This window comes from Hemitrygon akajei, chromosome 5, assembly GCF_048418815.1.
Source record: "Hemitrygon akajei chromosome 5, sHemAka1.3, whole genome shotgun sequence".
Taxonomy (NCBI): Eukaryota; Metazoa; Chordata; class Chondrichthyes; order Myliobatiformes; family Dasyatidae; genus Hemitrygon; species Hemitrygon akajei.
In genome coordinates this window covers 175,168,409-175,189,638 of record NC_133128.1, presented here as the reverse complement: position 1 = coordinate 175,189,638, position 21,230 = coordinate 175,168,409, and the positions used below count along the sequence as shown (strand labels likewise).

The following is a 21,230-nucleotide window of genomic DNA, read 5'->3' as shown; positions in this document are numbered from 1 at the left end:
TGCATTGGGCTAAATATTTTTAAACATAATTCTAATTTATTATACATTTCACATGTGTTTGCTACCTGGGGTAGAACTCACAAATACATTCCTAAATATTTTGCCAAAGCATGAGCAGGTAATGACTGCCGTGTATGTTATATAGAATGATTTCTGACAGCAATAAAATAATAATTATGCAACTTGAACAAAAGCCAGAATCTGAACAAAGCCTTCAGATTGGAAAGTACTTTTCTAGATTTAAATGAAACCATAAATTATCAAAACCATTTTTGGTTTCATAAACTGAGTATTATTTTTATAATTCACTATCTGTAGATTCCAGAAGAAATCTGCAGCTCATTCTGTATATGTCCATCTGTTCTAAAATTGCAATATTTATCCTCTTCCACTACCAAACATTAAAATCAATGAGTATAATAAATAATGTTATCAATATAATAAAACCAGTAAGATTACAAAGGTAAATTAAAGGTGCAAGAAAATGTTTTTTAAAATTGAAAAGCTTGGTTATCAATCTAAAATAAATATTATTTGTGACATTAAATTTATACAGCATTCACTTTCTGGCTTTGATTATGGCATATGAAGATGCTGTAGGTTTTCAAATTATTCAGTGATTTTTTTCATGATTGGATCACATGATTGGTTCCTGGGAGCAGGTTTGTCTCCTTCATTTAAAAGATTGCTTTTATTTGGCCACTATGGAAACGTCAAATATTGGTAGCAAAGGGCAGGCAGAAAAAGAAAGCTTTAAGAAAGCCACTAGCACACTCACAGCATCTTTTACCGTAGATAAAAAAAACCTTTGTCTGCCATAGGCTCCTTGAGAGTTATAAATGCACATCAGCAACAAAATGACAGCCATGCTCTTCATGTTCATTTTCCTTGGAAAAACAAAATAAGATGACCCTTCCTTAATAATTTTTCAATCTGAAGTTCTCAAGGTGAACTATTTTGCAACAATTTTTTAATAATAAATCTTCAGTCTCACTGAGATTTTTGATGACAATCATTTATAGATTTTTGCAAATTGGATGCATTATATATTGATCTTGATTTTAAAATGTTATCATGCAGAGAACATCTATAATCTTCACAACTTAAAGGAACTTTATTAAAATAATAGAGGTTTGGAAATTAAACAGCAATAACAATAAATGGTATAAAGTGCAATTTATTTTTAATCAGCCAAAATAACATTTTGAGCAAAGAGAAATATTTAGCTTGACTCTCACATTGCAAATCGTATGAAGTTGAATTTATATTGTATTAGTTTAACTATTTGCACATACATTAAACCAAAATTTTATTCCTGTACTCCAGATACATCAGCCCTGTCATCATGCCTGCTATATGCATCCCCAAGCCATCTGTCTTGTTAATCACCGTCTGAAGTCATTCTCAGTGTGTCTCTGCATGATGCTTTGTAGAGTTGTTAGTGGCGCTGCCTTTGGCTGCTCTTTTTTGGAGTCTCTCCAAAAAGTAATAGATGGTTAGAGTGCACAAAAATTTAGCTGCAAGATGGACAGGCTTGTTAATTAATTTTCTGCACTTACAAACTTGGGATTTTAATTCTATTGATCACTTCCCCTTAAAACATTGCTACCTTGCGATTATGGTTATTCTGTTTCAAATTCTCTATTTTTATCAATTGTCCATTTATTCCTATGAGGTTTAAGAACTCATTGAACAAGTGTGTAATATACTAGTTTTATTAACAAGGTCATATGTATGTTTCTGCAGTGCTTTTTTTTGTATTTGGAAAAGCTATAGCCAAACATACTATAATTGTATTAACAAGGATATTTCATTTAAAACTGTGCCATTTGGTCCATGTGCAAGGCATTTTTATGCAAACTTTAAAATGGACATCCAGTTTTGACACTATCATAAGGTAAATGATATATCAACTCAATTATTCAATTGATATAAAATGATTTTGGTTACTCTGATAATTGTAAAGGATAGGGTCTCTTCACTTTAAGGATGTATAAACTTCAGAGAGATTTGATGTGGGGGTTTTGAATCCACTTGAGATCTGGTTGTGTTCCTTCTGAGAAATTATTTCAGTGTTATAAATTGGGGAAATCAAGGTGGTCTTGTGAGCATATAAAGCACACAGGAATTGGACCAGCTTCATTAATAACCTATAGAACAAGTTCCTGGCACTACAAGGTTCAGTAGAGAAGTAGGTTTCTCTTAATAATCATTAATTATGGTACTCAACTAATTTCCGTCATCTGATATTTCCTCCTTTTTCCTAAAGATCTGAATAACAGGGAATAGAATGTATCTAATCATGATGCTTGCTTAATGGCTTGCCAGTTTATTCCTCCTCCTCATTTTTGTTCATAATTTCTGTTACACTGTAATGTTATGCCCTGATACTCAGCTTATAACACCACAAAGAACCTAGATTTTTGTGCAACTTCTTACAAATTCAGTATTTCATGTAAATCCTATAAATTAACTTTATATCCCCTGTATCTGAAATGGTAAATAGAATAACTTCAGATCATAACGGAGAGGATCTTCCATTACAGGAGCTGCTAGATAATTTAAAATGCAAATAGTTAATATTAACAATTTGAACATAAATTCACTGTCTGTAACCTAATTTCTAAAGACAAACTTGCCCATTTTGCTTTTAATTTTCACTATCAGGTCACTGTTGTGAGAAAGACAAATGCTGGAATCTGGAGGAACAAAACATTGCTGGAGAGACCTCAGTGGGTTTGGCAGTAGCTGTAGAGGGAAATGGATAGTCAGTCCTTCATCTGGACTGCCAGTATAGAGGTGGGGGATGGGGTGAAGTAAGAGCTGGCAAACAATAGGTGGATGCAGGTGAGGAGGAGTGGTAGGCAGATGGAGGAGGGGAAACTGCAAATAGTCACAGAGGTTAGGAGTGATAGGTAGAGGCAAAAGATGGAATCCGATGGGAAAAGAAGGTAAAGGAGATAGGATGGACATATGGAAACAGTTAAGAGGAGGTGGCTAGCCATTTTATTTCCATTTACAGTACTTATTTTACATTCATGGTACTGACTCCCTCAATCCTTCCATTCAATGGATTGAAATTGCATTAAGTAAGTGAAAGACCACTTTTGCAAATACATTTTTATTTGTGCTTTAGATCTAGTTCACCCCCCCCCCCCCCCAGTATTTACAGCATATTCTGGATCTGTCTTGTGTTCCAGTTGAAGCAATATCCATTAAGAAAATTTAAAGTTTGTGGTTCTACAGAGAGCTTCCTGCATTGCATTGTTTCATTTTTTGGCAAAGAGCTTAACATAATTATTTATGAATATAGGAATATGGATCCTTAAAGAGTGATCTGCTTTAATTCTTTGGTCCACGGTAAAATAAGTCCAGCATTCTGAAAAAGAGCAAATTTGTATCTCCACTACAGAAGAAACTGCAGATTCTGATTTTGGCAGTTTTGTTTGGACACCATATTTTCAAAACAATTGCATTATTTAACTGGCATGCACATACAATGTTTTCAGTGAAAATCAATTTAAATTAAATTATTGATTGTTCATTTTGTGTATGCTTAACAGACTTAATTCTTTGTCTCCAGGATGCAGATGGTAATAAATAGATTGAGCAAGTTACTCAAACCTGGAGGAATGATACTATTTCGGGATTATGGTAGATATGATATGTCTCAGCTTAGATTTAAAAAAGGTAATCTCTTAAAATTTTTGTTTGAAATATATTTCCACAGATTTGATATTGATTGTACATCATTTTAGATATCATACATGACCACTTAGTGGTTTCTGTCCTGGGTAGTAACTCAGCTTGTACAACACCATGGCAATCATCCCAGAACAATTTATAATCATAGTTGTGAATAAGGGTCAGAATTTTCATTCAGTGAAGGATTTGTGCTTAAATTCCACTAGTGTTCAAGGCAAAAGTCAACCACAAATATCCTTTAAAGTTATACAAAACACTTCTGATTATTGGTCAACAGAAGGGTCTCGGCCCGTAACGTTGACAGTGCTTCTTCCTATAGATGCTGCCTGGCCTGCTGTGTTCTACCAGCATTTTGTGTGTGTTGCCTGAATTTCCAGCATCTGCAGATTTCCTCGTGTTTGCGCTAACAGATTCTGTTATTGCTTGCCTTAGACCATGTAAGTCAATGAGTATACTAATCCATCCTTCCATTGTCACAGTCCATATATAGATTAGGAAAGTTGTTTAGCCATCGCCGCCTAGGATTCTATGGTCTTGTTAATGTCGATTTTAAACATTTGAATATTTCTGGACTACCGTAAGTATAATTTACCAATTTTTCATCCAAATCACTGTACAACATGTAAATGAAACAGCATGTTTAGTGCTCTTCTTAAGAAAATTAGAACAGAATTGCAGGGAAAAGTCTTTCCCAGCAGATGCTTTAATTGCAAAATATAGAAGACTTTCATGCCTGGTGCTAGGGTTGCAGAGGTAACATTTGCATATATGATTGGAAAAAGCATTTCCTCTTATCATAATGCAACTGAGTGTGATGCTTGTGATATAATCATGATTATACAATTTTATTTTTTAGCTAATTTCAACAGCATTGAAGACTGAATTCCTTTCAACACAAGAGCTTAGAATTTGGGTTCCAATCAATAGATGTTCATATCCAAATGATTTCTGATGACCTAGTTCATGAGTTTGCCCACATTTTCTTTAAAAAAAAACACAATAAATTACTTAATACCATTTAACAGATTTCAATAAAATTAGTGATTTTTCTAGCTATCCATTTTGAACACCAGAGTGTTCAGCACAAATGAAAAAGTACTAGAGAAGTCAGTAATGCATGTCACCTTTGCATTGTTTAGGAAGTCTTGGAGGTGTTCAGTTCACCATCGTATCTTTCGGCAATGTTATGTTTTGTTCTAGGAATAATGTAAGCACATTTGAAGCATGAATCATCCTCATTTTTTTAATTCTCCAGTGTCTCACATTACAAGATTTTTCTTTTTGAAAAATATCTGCGGCAAGAGTAGACTTTAGTGATCTTCTAAGTAAACTAGCACTTAATAGTTTTAACTACCTCCACTTGCCTGGGTATTGTATGTCAAACCCACTTCTTATGCTACAACAGTTTGTAATTTTGGGAACACTTACACTTTTTTTTCCTTTCTTCATTTCCAGTTTTTTTTCCATGTGGGATCATCATTCTGTACTAGTTGTAATTATTAAATGGGAAACTATTTAATGTATTAAAGGATGATGACTAGGAATGGCAGAATAGTGGTTAAGTTATTAGGTTACTCACCAATTTGCTTACTGACAGAACCGCTCTACGACAGATGCCATAGCATCTGTCATGCACCTGGCCCTGACACACCTAGAAAACAAGGACATTTATGTCAGAATGCTGTTTCTGGATTTCATTTCAGCATTTAACACAATTGTCCCACGGACTTGGTAAATAAACTCTTATTCCTTGGTCTAAATACACCACTGTGCAACTGAGTATTGTACTTCCTAACAAATAGACCTCAGATAGGTAGGATGCACAGCCTCTCCTCCCTCCCCATTATCCTCAACACGAATGCCCCCAGGGCTGTGTGCTGAACCCATTGCTGTACACTCTGCTCATAGATTACTGCATGCCCAAACACCCAAGAAACCACATTGTCAAGTTCATCAATGACATGACAGTGGTGGGGCTCATTACTATCAACAATGAGATGGCCTACAGAGAGGAGGTAGAAGAGCTCGAGGCCTGGTGCCAGGCAAATAACCTCTTCCTCAATGTCCACTAGACAAAGGAAACAGTCCAGAAGAAGGATCTCAGCCCAGAACACTGACTGTTCATTCATTTCAGACCTGCTGTGTTCCACCATCATTTTGTGTGTGTTCCTCTGGATTTCCAGCATCGTCAGGATCTCTTGTGCAAAGGAGATGGTGATCGACTTCAGGAGAACTTGCGCCACTCACACCCTTCTTTAAATTGCTGGCACAGCAGTGTAAATTGTGAGCGGTTTCAAACTTCGGGGAATGCGCAACTGTACTCGTGCCCTTTTACAGATGCACAGTAGAGGGCATCTAACATATTGCATCACTGCATGGTGCAGAAACTGCACTGTGGTAGACAGGAAGGCTCTGCAACAGGTAGTCAAAACTGCCCAGTGCATCACCGGCACCGGCCTAAACACCATCAAAGATGTATCTGGAGAAAAGGGCCAGTAACATCATGAAGGATCCCACCCACCCCTGCTCATGGACTGTTTATCCCGCTCTGCTCCACACCAGGAACACCAGACTCCAAAAAATTACTTTCCCCAAACAGTAAGGCTGATCAACACCTCCACCCACTAACCCACACTTCCACAACTACCACCACCACTACTTTATCATTTCCTATCAGAGTCACCTAATGTACAGACACTCCTGTGCCTAGCATCACTTTATGGACATAAAATCAATCTATGTATATAAGCTATCATATGTACTTATATTTATAGTGTTTTTTATTATTGTGTTCTTTATCTTATTGTTTTATTTTTGTGCTTCATCGGATCCTGAATAACAAATATATCATTTTCCTTTACACTTGTGTACCAGGCATGACATTAAACAATCTTGAATCTTATTAGACCTAGTGTAATATTTCAGGAATCTATGGAAATCCCACTTTAGAAGGTGGAAACTTAGCTTATGGCAATTATCAATTCTATAATTCAATAATAGGGTTAGTTAGGGTAATCTATTCATTCAGTGAGATCTTTAAGGAAGGAAATCTGTTTTATGTATGACTCCAGTGTCACAACAATATGATTGATCTTAGCTGCCTTCTGAAATGGCATGACAAGCCACTGAAGAGAGCTGGTGCAGGCATAATGGGACAGACAGTCTCCTTCACCACTGCAAACCATCCATGATTCAATTCAGGGGCAAGAAAGATTTGGTATTAGAGGCTGATCTTGCCAATTGCTCCCATGTTCCAAGAACAAGTAAGTATAGCCAAACAGAGTTTAGCAGCTGACTGGAGAGTGATTTAGAGGTTTAGTGGCTAGTTTATTTTCCCTCATTTTATAAAGTTGGTGATTAACAGTTTTGAAAATTCAAAGAATTCTAATTTTTTACCGATTTAAGATCTGGATAAGATCAGAGGCAAGAGATTTAAAAGGGACATCAGGGGTTATCCCTTTTATGCTAAATGTGAACAGAAGGCACTAGCTCACTGGGGAACACAGTTAACAGGAACAAGTTGAACCAAAGGACCTGTTTTCATGCTGTAAGAATCCATTAGTCTATGATTATCTCCTTGATCTATGTACAAATGTTGGAATATTATCAGGTTAGCACATTTAATTATGAAGAATCGTTGTTGGTATAATGTTTACTTTGTATCTACTTAGCCTTTTTTACATGATAGGAATCTTTGACCATAAATGAGCTTCCTTTTGTGATCAACGATTCCTACCTGACTGAAAAAACATATTTAATATGAAAAATTTTGATTATGCTATTTATTTATGAGGATATATACTTTAAACTTATATGCTATCTAAAACATTTTCAATTTAATTTCAAATCTGTAAATAATTAATCTTTTTTATTAGGCCGCTGTTTGTTTGGGAATTTTTATGTCCGAGGAGATGGTACTCGTGTTTACTTCTTTACTAAAGGTATGAATGTCAGGAGATATCTTTCAACCATAACATTTTCATACATCATAACAATATAATTTAATAATTATTTCATAAATAAAGATACCTACAAAATCGATAAATTTTCACAATGTGTGAAACTTAAGGATGGTTTTATTTATGGAAAGGTTATGAATGAATTAATAACTTCCTTGCCAATTGAATAAGTATACAGACTTTAAATATTATGCTTTATCAGAATGATATTTTTTGATGGTGCAAGATTGTTTTGGAAAAGCTTACAAGAGCAGAAGTCATTTTAACTTAATAGTATATGAGCTGCATGTCTTACTTTTCCAGATGTGACTGGTTGACATTTTCAAACATCTAAGGAAGAAAGTCATTCACAGGAAAAACCCAAAACAGAATACTTTATTAATATCATGATTAATAGAGCAAAGATGATGGGCTAGATTGAACTGACCTGGAGTTCAATAAACTTATACTAGTATTTGCCTAGTTCACCTGTGGGGGTCTTGGACACAGTGGCCTGCTGCAAAGCAGAGTATAGCAACATGGTCCAAGGGCCAACCAGATTTTGAGCAATGTGATGAGAAGGCCCCATTCTAGAAAAGCTCCTAACTACTTTGACCATTGTCAAAGATAAGCTGTGAAGTTGGATTTTTAAACTATAAAAATCTGTTACTAATTATAGTAATTCTTCAATGTCTTTGACTTTCAGAGACACGCAAAACCCATTAAAATGTAAATAAATAAATTGTTAGAAATTAACTTAAGGCACGTAAATAATGAAAGACATTAATGAGAAGAAAGATTATTTTTAATTTAACTTTATCTTAATTTTTGTTTTGCAATGGATATTGAAATCTGTGGCATCTCAGGTTCTGTGGCATGTGTGGTCTAACACACAATTTGTGAAGTGGGTTATTCACATTTCACAATCTATTCTATGTATCTGTCTATAAACTCCAGGATTACATTTGCTTTATGTATTCATGTGCTGTCTTCAAATTCTGTTCACAAATATTCCAGGGCTCTGCTGCACCATTTTTAAAATTATACTATCTTTTCCTTCCTTATTCCTGTCAAAATCCTACCACAACCCTAGCCCTCTTACTTCAATGTATTGACCTTCATCTGTCATGTATCCATTTTGAAACTATATCCTGAATGTTAAAATTAGTGACATAAACTGAAACAGTAGAAATTCTACAATTAAGCCCAGTCCCACTGTATTTTCACATCTACTCCAAAAATGTAACTCATATCTGTAACTCAAAATATCTGCAGATGTTGGAAATCCAAGCAACAGAACTGAAAATACACTTGGGCTAAGATATTAACTGTCCTGTGCTATCATCAGTGGGATCATCAGTTGATCTGCCACTTGTCCTCAGGAGCTTTGGCCTGCTTATGATCAAGACTCCCTCGAGGTGGTGGGCCAGCAGTGCTAAAGCACCACCTCCCACTGGTGAGCTTAAAAACTTGGCATCTGCCTCTACCAGAGTTGTTGGTCGCTTCCATGCAACAGATAGTCTACTCTTCAGGTGTCTATGCAACTACTGAAGGGTTTGCAAAAGATGGATACACTGTCCGACTATCTGCCCCTCTGGATGTACTTAGTCCACACTCATGATGATCCTGTCTTGGCTGCCCCAGCTACAGCCCTACTGGTTGACTTGATCTCTCTTCTAGTGAAGCCAAGGTCACGCAGCCACTTCTGGAAAGTGAACGCAATAAAGCCAAGGCAACCTACTTCGAATGGATAGCATGAGACCTTCCACCCTCTGTCTCTGCACTCTGATCTTAATTCTGCAAACTTGGTTAACTTGCGCTCTTGGACTTCATCGATGTTGTCTTCCCAGGGGACTGTGAGTTCACCAATAACCACTTCTCTACTAGTGTTAGACCATACAATTATATCTGGACGCAATGTGGTGAAAGCTACTTGCTCTGGGAAACTGCTTTTCCCATCCAGATCAGCCTTGACATACCAATCATTGGCTGAAGAAAGTATGCTTGATCGTGGGCCAGCGCTGTACACCCTTGACTTGGAGCCTTCTTTCACAAATGATATGCGGTGTTCTGTGCAGCATGGGGCATGAGATAAGTTGTGCTGCAGTACTCTCTGCTCAACCGCTTCTGTTACAACATTGAGAACATGGTTATGTCTCCAAGTGTACATGCCGCTGGAAAGATTGATTCTGCATGTACTCAAAATATGCTGAAGTGTTCCCTTCTTGCCACAAGCAGCACACCTGTCTGTCTTATCTTCATACCAGGTGCTGAGGTTGGCAGGCGTTGGGAGCAGGTCATACGCTGCTCTGCATAGAAAAGAAATGCAGAGCGGTTCCATCTGCCACAGAACATTCCAAGATAGATGTCATTGTTCAACACTTTCCCACCAGGTTCAAGCCCCTTGTTTGGCCAGGCCAGCTGTTTTAGCTAACCTCTTCTCCTCTTCTACCTCTCGTATTTCTTGCGTTACAAGCTCACGGCGCTCCTTATCTGTTGAAGATGACCACCACTTGTGGGTTGTCCATCCAAATCCCTGGCGGCCTAGCTGTGTAGCCCCAACCATCTCCTCGTGCTTCAATTTAGACTCTGCCTCATTGACTGCTGCCCAGGCTGACCACTTCCTGCCTGATCTCACATCTGGCTGAGTGTTCTTGATGACAGGGTCTTTTGAGTCTCGAAGCATCAAGAATGATTTTTACCTTGGCTACCTTGACCTCTTCAACAAGGGATTGCACTGGGATGGTAAGCTTTGTCTGGCTACTATGGATTGCAACATTGGTGAGCCTGCTCGGTACTCCAAGCCACTTCTTATATACTTGTTGATCTTCCGTTCCATTGCCTCAACATGGGACATTGCCATTTCATAGACAGTTAGTGGCCACATTATCCGTGGCATCAGTCCGTACTGCAAGCACCAAAACTTCAACTTGCCAGGCAAGCCACACTTGTCGACAGACATCAGACCTCTGCTGATCTGTTCTCCTGTCTCTTGAACCCTCTTGGTGTCTCACACCTCCTCTGTGTACCATCGCCTGAGGCTCTTTAACTAGTTGGTCCTGAATGGACGGAATCTCCTCTCCACAAAGGGTGAAATGAAAGTCAACCAGCTTTCCTCTCCTTAACTTCTTGGTCTTGAACTTCATTCTTCCCCAATCCATTAGCTCCTCGAGTCTAGATAGTACACTTTCCACTGCCTCCGTGCTAGGACCCAAAAGGGTGAGATCATCCATAAACACTTGTATTGGCAGTAACTCCCCTCCGCCATCAAGTGCGACACCTGGTCCCACTGATTCTGCAGCCCTCACAATGATCTCCATGGCTAACACAAAAAGGATGGGTGAAATCACACATCCCATTGGGATTCCAACATCCAAGCTCTGCTACCCAGTTGTAAACTGCTGAGCGGAAAGCCTCATCTGGAAATCAGTGTAGTACTGTATAACAAAGTTCCTCACCTTAGCAGGAATCCATAGGAATTCCATCGCAAACTCAATCAGGGCATGGGGAACAAAACCATAAGCATTTGCAAGATCAAGCCAAACTACAGCCAGATTTCTTCTCAACCTTTTTGACTCCTGGATGGTATGCCATATCATACTAGTATGTTCAAGGCATCCCGGGAAACCTGGTATTCCTGCCTTCTGCACAGATGTATTTACCAATCCATTCTCTATCACAAATGAAGATATTCTTTCTGCTAGAATGCCAAACTTAATCTTCCTCCCTCTACATTCAGGAGTGAAATTGGTTGGAACTGATTCAATGTAGTAGAATTCTCTTCCTCCAGGATGTATACTCCTTCAGCCTCACTCCATGACAAAGGAACAACACCTTGTCTCCACATCACCTTTAACAATTTCCACAAGTATTTCCTCAGCTCTTCACACTTCTTGAACACCTTATACGACATTCAATTAGGTCCTGGCACTGAACCTGACCTTGCCTTTCTGATGAACCGTTCGACTTCTGCCAGTTTGGGTTCTGACAGATCGACCTTCACTCCTGGCTCGGTAGGCTTCACAAGCCCTGAAATGTCAAGCAAAGGAGCCTCCCGCTGTTCGTTAGAGTAAGGGCTTGCCAGGTGATCCTCAAGTTCTTGTTGAGAGATGTTAAGCTGCCCGCTCTTACTTTGTTCAAACAATTTCTTTGTGAACTGGTGAGGGTTCTTAAAGAACGGCTTTCTTGCCTTCTCGTAACTCTGCACGACGGAGTGATGCTAACTTTAATCGAAAATGCTCTCTGAGATAAGCAAGCCCTGCTTGTCACCTTCACTTGCTACCTTCCACCTCTGCCTCAATGATCTAAGCTCTCTCCTCAACCTACTAATCTCCTCCTGGCAAACACGAGGAAATCTGCAGATGCTGGAAATTCAAGCGACACACACAAAATGCTGCTGGAACGCAGCAGGCCAGGCAGCATCTATAGGAAGAAGTACAGTCAACGTCTTGGGCCGAGACCCTTCGTGAGGACTAACTGAAAGAAGAGATAGTAAGAGATTTGAGAGGGGGAGGGAGAGATCCGAAATGATAGAAGACAGGAGGGGGAGGGATAAAGCTAAGAGCTGGAAAGTTGATTGGCAAAAGGGATACACAGGTGAAGAAGGGAAAGGATCATGGGACGGGAGGCCTAGGGAGAAAGAAAGGGGGAGGGGAGCACCAGAGGGAGATGGAGAGCAGGCAAGGAGTGATTGTGAGAGGGACAGAGAGAAAAAAGAGAAAAGAAGAAGAAAAAAGGAAAAACAAATAAATAAATGAATAAGGGATGGGGTAAGAAGGGGAGGGGAGCATTAACGGAAGTTAGAGAAATCAGTGTTCATGCCATCAGGTTGGAGGTTACCCAGACGGAATATAAGGTGTTGTTTCTCCAACCTGAGTGTGGCTTCATCTTGACGGTAGAGGAGGCCATGGATAGACGTATCAGAATGGGAATGGGACGTGTAATTAAAAAGTGTGGCCACTGGGAGATCCTGCTTTCTCTGGCAGACAGAGCGTAGGTGTTCAGCAAAACGGTCTCCCGGTCTGTATCGGGTCTGATTCAGCGAAACCGTCTTCTCTAGCTGCATATCCCTTTTACCAATCTCCTTCTGGCGCCTGTTTGGTGTCTGTGTAAGCTTTGCTTTCTTCAACTCAACCAAACCAAAATGGTACTTTCCAACATCGTAAATCATATCACTCATCACTTCCACCTTTCTCTTTGATGTACCCATGAGAGTGTTCTCCAACATCATACTGATATCCTCATTAAACAGATGCCAAGCCTTCTCATCTGCCATTGCTGGCCACTTGACTTTCCTCTTCTTCTCTACCTCCTCACCACCACCATCATGCGAAGGATCTACCTGGGTACTGTGGTCTGAAACCTGACCTGGGTTTTCTCTCGTATGACCTGGAGTATGATGACTCTCTCCGGAGCGAATTGCTGTGGCTTGTGAATCAGCGGTTGAAAACACCACATCATCTGTGCTTGGTGAAGTAATTTCATCTTCATCCACTGGGATAGAATAGCACTTCAACTTTGCTTGGTGGACTCGTAAACACAAAAGAGGAACCCTGCTGAAGGTCTCGGCCCAAAACATCGACTGTACTTTTTTCTATAGATGCTGCCTGGCCTGCTGAGTTCCTTCTGTATTTTGTGTGTGTTTCTCTGTAATCATCCACACTTTGTTACAAAATCAAAAAAAGAATCAAATTACTTGAACAGAATTTGCCCTTAAAAACTGTTTGTTGACTCTCTTTATCGGACTAGGCATTTCCTCTTGGGTGTTAATTTTCTCTTGATTAATTGACTTTAAAGCATTCTCACCATTCATATGGAACTCCGCCTCTGTTTCCGAGCCTATTTCTCTGGTAAGAACTCTCCACCCCGCACCAAGACCTCTACTCCCGTCTCCAACCCTCCTCCTCTTCCTGGGCACCCCCTACCCCTTGGTCTTCTGCCCGCCCTGGACTATTTCATTGACAAATGCAAACGGGACATTAACCATCTAGACTTCAACACTCCTCTCTCCAGTTCCAATCTCACTCCTTCCGAATGCTCTGCTCTCCACTCCCTCTGCACTAATCCTAACCTCACTATCAAACCTGCAGATAAAGGGGGTGCTGTAGTAGTCTAGCATACCGAATTTTACCTTGCTGAGGCCCAGTGCCAACTCTCAGACACATTCTCTTACTTACCCCTCGAACAGGACCGCTCTAAGGAGCATTGGGCTATTGTCTCCCTCACCATCACCAACCTTATTAACTCTGGGGATCTCTCATCCACCGCCACCAACCTCAAACACCTATCTCCTACCCCAGATCCACAAAGCTGCTTGTCCAGGTAGACCCATTGTTTCAACTTGTTCCTGCCCCGCTGAACTCATATTAGCATACCACAACTTTGTTTAATCTCCCCCAGTTCAGTCCCTTCCTACCTACATCCATGACACTTCACAGCCTCTGGATCTTTTCAATGACTTCAAGTTCCCTGGCCCCCATCATTTTATTTTTACTATAGATGTTCAGTCCCTATGCACCTCCATCCCACACCAGGAAGGCCTCAGAGCTCTCTGTTTCTTTCGGGACAGTAGACCCAACCAGTTCCCCGCCACCACCACTGTTCTCTGTCTAGCAGACCTTGTTCTCACTCACAATAATTTCTTCTTCAGCTCCTCCCACTTCATTCAAACAAAAGGTGTAGCCATGGGCACTTGCATGAGTCCCAGCTATGCCTGCCTTTTTGTGGGCTACGTGGATGTTCCAAGCTTACACTGGTAGCCGCCCCCTACTTTTCCTACACTACATCAGCAACTGCATTGGTGCTGCTTCCTGCACCCATGCAGAACTCGCCAACTTGATTCACTTTGCCTCCAACTTCCACTCTGCCCTCAAATTTACCTGTTCCATTTCTGACATCTCCCTCCCCTTTTTCGATTTGTCTGTGTCTGTCTCTGGAGACAGCTTATCTACTGATGTCTATTATAAACCCATGGACTCACACAGCTACCTGGACTATACCTCTTACCATCCTGTTACTCGTAAAAACACCATCTCCTTCTCCCAATTCCTCATTCTCTGCTACATCTGTTCTCAGGATGAAGCTTTTCATTCCATAATGAAGGAAATGTCCTTCCTCCATCATCAATGCCGCCTTCAACCACATCTGTTCCATTTCACACACGTCTGCTCTCACCCCTCCTCCCACCACCCTATTAGGGATAGGGTTCCTCTTGTCCTCATCTACCACCCCACCAGCCTCTACATCCAGCAACTTCCACCATCTCCAACGGGATCCCACCACCAAGCACATCTTTCCCTTCCCCCCACTTTCTACTTCCTGCAGGGATCGCTCCCTACGCTCCCTTGTCTATTCATCCCTCCCTATTGATCTCTCTCCTGGCACTTAATCCTTGCAAGTGGAATAAGAGCTACAACTCCTCCCTCACTACCATTTAGGGCTTCAAACAGTTCTTTCAGGTGAGGTGACACTTCACCTGTGAGTCTGCTGGGTTCATATTCTGTGTCCAGTGCTCCCAGTGTGGCCGTCCTATATATTGGTGAGACTGGCATAGATTGGGAGACTGCTTCACTGAGCACCTACACTCCATACTGCAGAAAAAGCATGATCTCCCAGTGGCCGCCCATTTTAATTCCCCTTACCACTCCCATTCTGACATGTCTATCCATGGCCCCCTCTACTGTTGCAAAGAGGCTACACTCAGGTTGGAGGAATAACACCTAAAATTCCGTCTGGTTAGCATCCAACCTGATAGCATGAACGTCGATTTCTCAATTTTCCGTAATGGCCACCAACCACTTCACCATTCACTAATCTCTTTTCCCTCTCACTTTATCTCCTTGCCTGCTTATCATCTCCCTCTCATGCTCCTCCCCTTTTCCTTTCTTCTGTCTTCTCTTATTAGATTCCCCCTTCTCCAGCCCTGTATTTCTTTCACCAATCAACTTCCCAGCTCTTTACTTCACCCTCCCACTCCCAGTTGCACCTATCACCTTGTGTTTCTCCCGTCCTTCCCCCTACCTTTTAACTCCTCAACTTTTTTTTCCCCTCTAGTCCTGTTGAAGGGTCTCAGCCCGAAATGTCGACTGTACTCTTTTCCATAGATGCTGCTGGGACTGCTGAGTTCCTCCAGCATTTTGTGTGTGTTGCTTGGAGTTCCAACATCAGCAGACTTTCTCTTGTTTATTGATATGGAACTGTTTGTGTTTATAATTGCCATGTGTTAAGAGATCATTATTTGGAGGTTGAACAGAGTTCGATAGCATTATTATGGATTAACTAAAACAAGAACCAGTCTTACACTATTTCCAACTATTAGTAAAACATGCTCATGGGCTGTTCCATATCCATCAGGGAGGAGGCAACGTAGTGCCAGGACCACTCAAGTCATGTTCTTACGGACATAATAAATACAATAACACATCTAGTCCTGTGCCCAGCATCACTTTATGAACAAACTATCAGTTGTATCTATAGAACCCATCTGATCTATTTACATTTATTATGATTTTTTATTATTGTATTCTTTATCTTATTCTGTTTTGTTTCGTGCTACATCAGATCCGGAGTAATAATTCTTTTGTTATCCTTTACTCTTTTTTTTAAAACTTTTTTTATTGTTTTCAAATAGTTACAGAATAAATGTGTATGAAAAAAAAATGTCACCCAGCCCCCCTCCCCTTAACCCCTCCCCCCTAACATCCCTATTAAAAAAATAAGAAAGAAAAAAAAAGGAATGCCTGGATATTGAAGGATCCCCACATGCTCCATGGAGTTCATAATAACTTTACTATATATATTTATTTCTTTCCCCAAGTAACCAATTATTTCATCTTCGGAGCACCTATATATTTAATCCTGTCTTTTGTAAATAAGGGCGCCAAATTTTCAAAAATGTTTCATATTTATCTCTTAAATTATAAGTAATTTTTTCAAGTGGAATACAGCCATAAATTTCGTTCTTCCAACGATCTATACTTAGATATGTATCCGATTTCCAAGTCACTGCAATAGCTTTTTCGGCTACTGCCAATGCAATTTTTATAAATTCTTTCTGATATTTATTCAATTTGGATATCGGTTTTATCCCTTCAATATTACCTAGTAAAAGTAATATTGGGTTGTGTGGAAGTTGTATTCCAATAATTTGTTCCAGTAAAACTCTTAAATTTGTCCAAAAAGGTTGAATTTTAGAGCAAGACCAAGTAGAATGTAAAAAAGTACCAATTTCTTGGTTACATCGGAAACACTGATCAGATAAATTTGGGTTTAATTTATTTATTTTTTGTGGTGTAATATATAGTTGATGTAAAAAATTGTATTGCACTAATCTTAATCGAACGTTTATTGTATTTGTCATACTCTCAAGACATAGTCTTGACCAGTTTTTTTCTTCAATTTTGATATTCAAATCACTTTCCCATTTTTGTCTTGACTTATGGACTCCTTGTTTAATTGCCTGTTTTTGAATCAAATTATACATACAAGAGATAAATTTTTTAATCTTTCCTTTTTGAATTAAAGTTTCTATTTCATTGGGTTTCGGTAGTAACATTGTTTGACCTAACTTTTCTCTTAAATAAGCCCTTAGTTGAAAGTAACAAAAAAGAGTGTTGTTTGATACTTTATATTTATTCTTTAATTGATCAAATGACATTAATATACCTCCTTCAAAACAATCTCCTATATATCTAATCCCTTTTTGAAACCAATTATATAAAAGTTGATTATCCATTGTAAAAGGAATAAGTCTATTTTGAATTAAAGATCTCTTTGCTAATAAGGATTTCTTTGTCTCATCGTCAACATTTATCTTATTCCATAAATCAATCAAATGTTTTAATATAGGAGATTCTTTCTTTTCCCGTATCCATTTAGATTCCCATTTATATATAAAGTCTTCTGGTATGTTTTCTCCTATTTTATCTAGTTCTATTCTGATCCATGCCGGTTTATCTTTCTCAAAAAAAGATGCAATAAATCTAAGTTGATTTGCTTTATAATAATTCTTAAAATTTGGAAGTTGTAACCCTCCTAGCTCAAATTTCCATGTCAATTTTTCCAACGATATTCTTGACATCTTACCTTTCCAAAGAAACTTCCTCACATATTTATTCAGCTCTTGAAAAAACTTCTGGGGTAATTGTATTGGTAGTGATTGAAATAAGTATTGTAATCTAGGGAATATATTCATTTTTATGGTATTTATTCTACCTACTAATGTTATTGGTAATACCATCCATTTATCAAGATCTTCTTGAATTTTTTTCAATAGTGGTAAATAATTTAATTTGTATATGTTCTTTATATCATTATCAACTCTTATACCTAAATATTTTATACCATTTGCCGGCCATCTAAATTGGGTTATTGATCGACATTGATTATAGTCTCCTTTAGTAAGAGGTAAAATTTCACTTTTATCCCAATTTATTTTGTAACCTGATACTTTCCCATATTCTTCTAATCTATAGGATAATTTACGCAACGATTGCAATGGGTTTGTTAGATAAAGCAGAACATCATCAGCAAATAAGTTAATCTTGTATTCTTCCTGGTTAACTCTAAAACCCTTAATATCTGGGTCCATTCTAATCAATTCAGCTAATGGCTCTATCGCCAACACAAATAAAGCAGGTGATAATGGACAACCTTGCCTAGTTGACCTTGTTAACTGAAATGGTGTTGAAATTTGACCATTTGTCACTACTTTAGCTTTGGGATTAGTATTTAAGGTTTTAATCCATTTTATAAAAGATACTTGTTATCCTTTACTCTTGTGTACTGGAATGACATTAAAAAATTTTGAATCTTGAACCAATGGTGTGGGACATTCTAAATCTATCCCTTTGAAACTAACTCCCTTACCTTCATTCAGGGCCCCAAACAGTCCTTCCAAGTGAGGCAGTGCTTCACCTGCAAATCTGTTGGGGTTTACTATTGTATATGGTGCTCCCGATGCAGTTTCCTCTATGTTAGTGAGACCTGACATAAATTGGGGGCCCACTTTGTCGAGCTCCTCTGCTCCATCCACCCAAATTGGGATTCCCAGTGGCCAACAATTTTAATTGCTATCCCTGTTCCCGTTCCAACATGTTGGTCCTTGGCCTCTTCTTTTCCACGATAAGGAAGAGCAACACTTCATATTTCGTCTAGGTTGCTTCCAACCTGATGGCATGACCACTGATTTCTCCTTCCAGTAATATTATTTTTCCTTCCCATCCCCTCTTCTTCTGCTCCCCACTTTCGCCTCTCACCTCTTCTCCTCACCTCCCTATCATTCCTGCCAGTGCCCCTCCATCTTCGCTTTCTCCCAGACTCCTTCTTCTCCAGCCTTTTACTTGCCCACCCATTGGTCTTCACCTGTCACCTTCTAGTTAAACTTACAGAATTTGCCCTCCCCCCCCCCCCCCCCACCTTTTCATTCTGGTGTCTTCATCCTTCCTATCCAGTCCTGACAAAAGGTCTGAGCCCGAAACTTCAACTGTTTATTCGTGTCCATAGATGCTGCCTGATCTGCTAATTTCCTCCAGCAATTTGTGTGTATTGTTCTGGATTTTCAGCATCTGTAGAATCTCTTGAGTTTATAGATGAATGTTACTGTTATTAGCACATTGTTAAAGATTTAACCATGCCACTTAAGGCACAGTTCAGGACACATCTGCTTTGCCACTTAACCTTCTGCTTAGTTGTATATTCATGGAGCCATTCTTCAACACTGTAACAAAAGGAGTATATTTTGAATGTCTGCAATTTGTACTCACAGGCTTTTGGAACAGTAACCTGTATTGAATAATCAAAGTGGTTCTGCGAGGTGGTGCTATTGTAAATATATAATTCTGTAAATTTCCCCAATGATATTCGAAATGTTAAAGTTAAGTAGATGATTATAGCAATTGAAGCTGTAGTTAATCATTTATTGTTATCTTTGTGTTGAAGGCTTATAAAACATTGTGTCAGTAAAGTGAAATTCTCTTGTATCTTTCTGGACTACCTCTCACCTGGAAATTTGCTTTGTGAATAAAGATTTTTATATGTCCCAGTTACAGCTTACGTGTAGCTCATGTTAGTCAATCAAATCACCACAGTTATCCTTCAGTGTTATCTCAATGTCTAAGGAAGATTAGAAGACTGTGGCCACAAATTTTGTCCAACAATCTCAGATATACCCAGACCCTGGTATTTGTCCATTTACTACCACCCTTTCTAGTAACAAAGTTTACTGTTTATCATACCCATTATCCTGTCAAGCTTTATTTAGAATAGATCTGGCAAAATTTTTGTCATTGTTAAAAAGAGAACCCATTTAGTGCTTTGCTATTGCTTCTGTCTTTATCAATGTCTCCTGTGGTCTGTTATCAAATCACTATTCCTCTGAAGACCTTTATACTGTTAATATGCCTACTGAAGACCTTTGCATTCCTTCTACATTTATTTTCAACCAAAGTGAACTTTTGAACTCCATTCTTGATCCTTTTTTAAACAATGCTTGAAGAGCCACTTTATTGTGTTAGGATGGGAAGAAAAAATGTTAATATACAAACTCTGAATTAAATTTTTAATTTACTTTTGGTAATAATGTGCAAAACCAGATTTCAATGTGAGTCTCTATCTGCTTCGTATTCATAATAATTTGGTTGACCAATTCTCAATTTTAAGCATAGACGCCAGAAATTTATTTTAGACCAGAATGTTGACTATAGCATCTCATTATTAAAATCAACTTGTTTTCTTTTACAGAAGAAATTGCACATATATTCATCTCAGCAGGTTTGAAGGAAGTTCAAAATCTAATGGATCGACGACTCCAAGTTAACCGCAAAAAGAAAATTGCAATGCATCGTGTCTGGGTGCAATGTAAATACCAAAAACCCTTCACAGCAGATTTAAATTAAGATTGAAGAAAACTAGTAGATTTCCTAAAAGGGTATATAGAGTGCCACAGTAGCATAGCAGTTAGCGCTATGCTATCACAGCTCGGGGAGTCAGAGTTCTGCGTTCACTTCCGGTGTCCTCTGTAAGCAAATTCATACATTCCTTCCCCTGAGCACATTGGTTTCCTCCGGGTGCTCCGGTTTCCATCTGCAGTCCAAAGACGTACCAGTTAATTGGTCATTGTAAATTGTCCAGTAACTTAGGCTGGGGTTAAATCAGGGGGTTGCTTGGCAGCACAGCTTGAAGGCCTGGAAGGGCCTATTCTGCACTGTATCTATAAATAAAATATTACTCCCATTTCACCATGCGTTACTTCTTTTTGTCTTTTCTCTGTGTAGTTTAACCAATATGTTCCACCTTTGATACAAATATTTACAATTTGTTCTTGCCTGACTTTATGATGTGTATTTCTGTTTCAGTTTTGTATTCAAAAAGTACATGACCATGCTGAATTTTCAAAGCTGTTAATAATGTTGCATCACTCCTGTAATGTGATGGAAACAGGACAAGTGTTATATTTAAATACTCTATTAATTTATGACAAGAGAACAGCATTACCAAAAAAAATGCATATCAGTATCCAAACAGTTTACAACGGTAGTCCCAGTAGAAGCTTTCTCCAGGAACTGTTTAAAAACTACGCCATTGAAGCAC

At 38.9% G+C, this 21,230-nt stretch overlaps 1 protein-coding gene across 5 annotated transcripts in view; it reads left to right on the top strand.

Moving 5' to 3' along the window:
- The window catches only part of mettl8 (methyltransferase 8, methylcytidine), a 65,684-nt gene extending 44,806 nt beyond the window's left edge, over positions 1–20,878 (top strand). For 4 of the 5 annotated variants that reach the window (XM_073047297.1, XM_073047294.1, XM_073047296.1 and 1 more), the window contains exons 8-10: positions 3,584–3,690; positions 7,581–7,646; positions 20,382–20,878. In XM_073047297.1, the coding sequence (XP_072903398.1) occupies positions 3,584–3,690; positions 7,581–7,646; positions 20,382–20,536 (328 nt within the window). In that variant the 3' untranslated portion in view covers positions 20,537–20,878. The remainder of the gene's footprint in view (positions 1–3,583; positions 3,691–7,580; positions 7,647–20,381) is intronic. The other variant, XM_073047298.1, reaches the window with a different exon arrangement.
- The last annotated feature ends 352 nt before the right edge of the window (positions 20,879–21,230 follow it).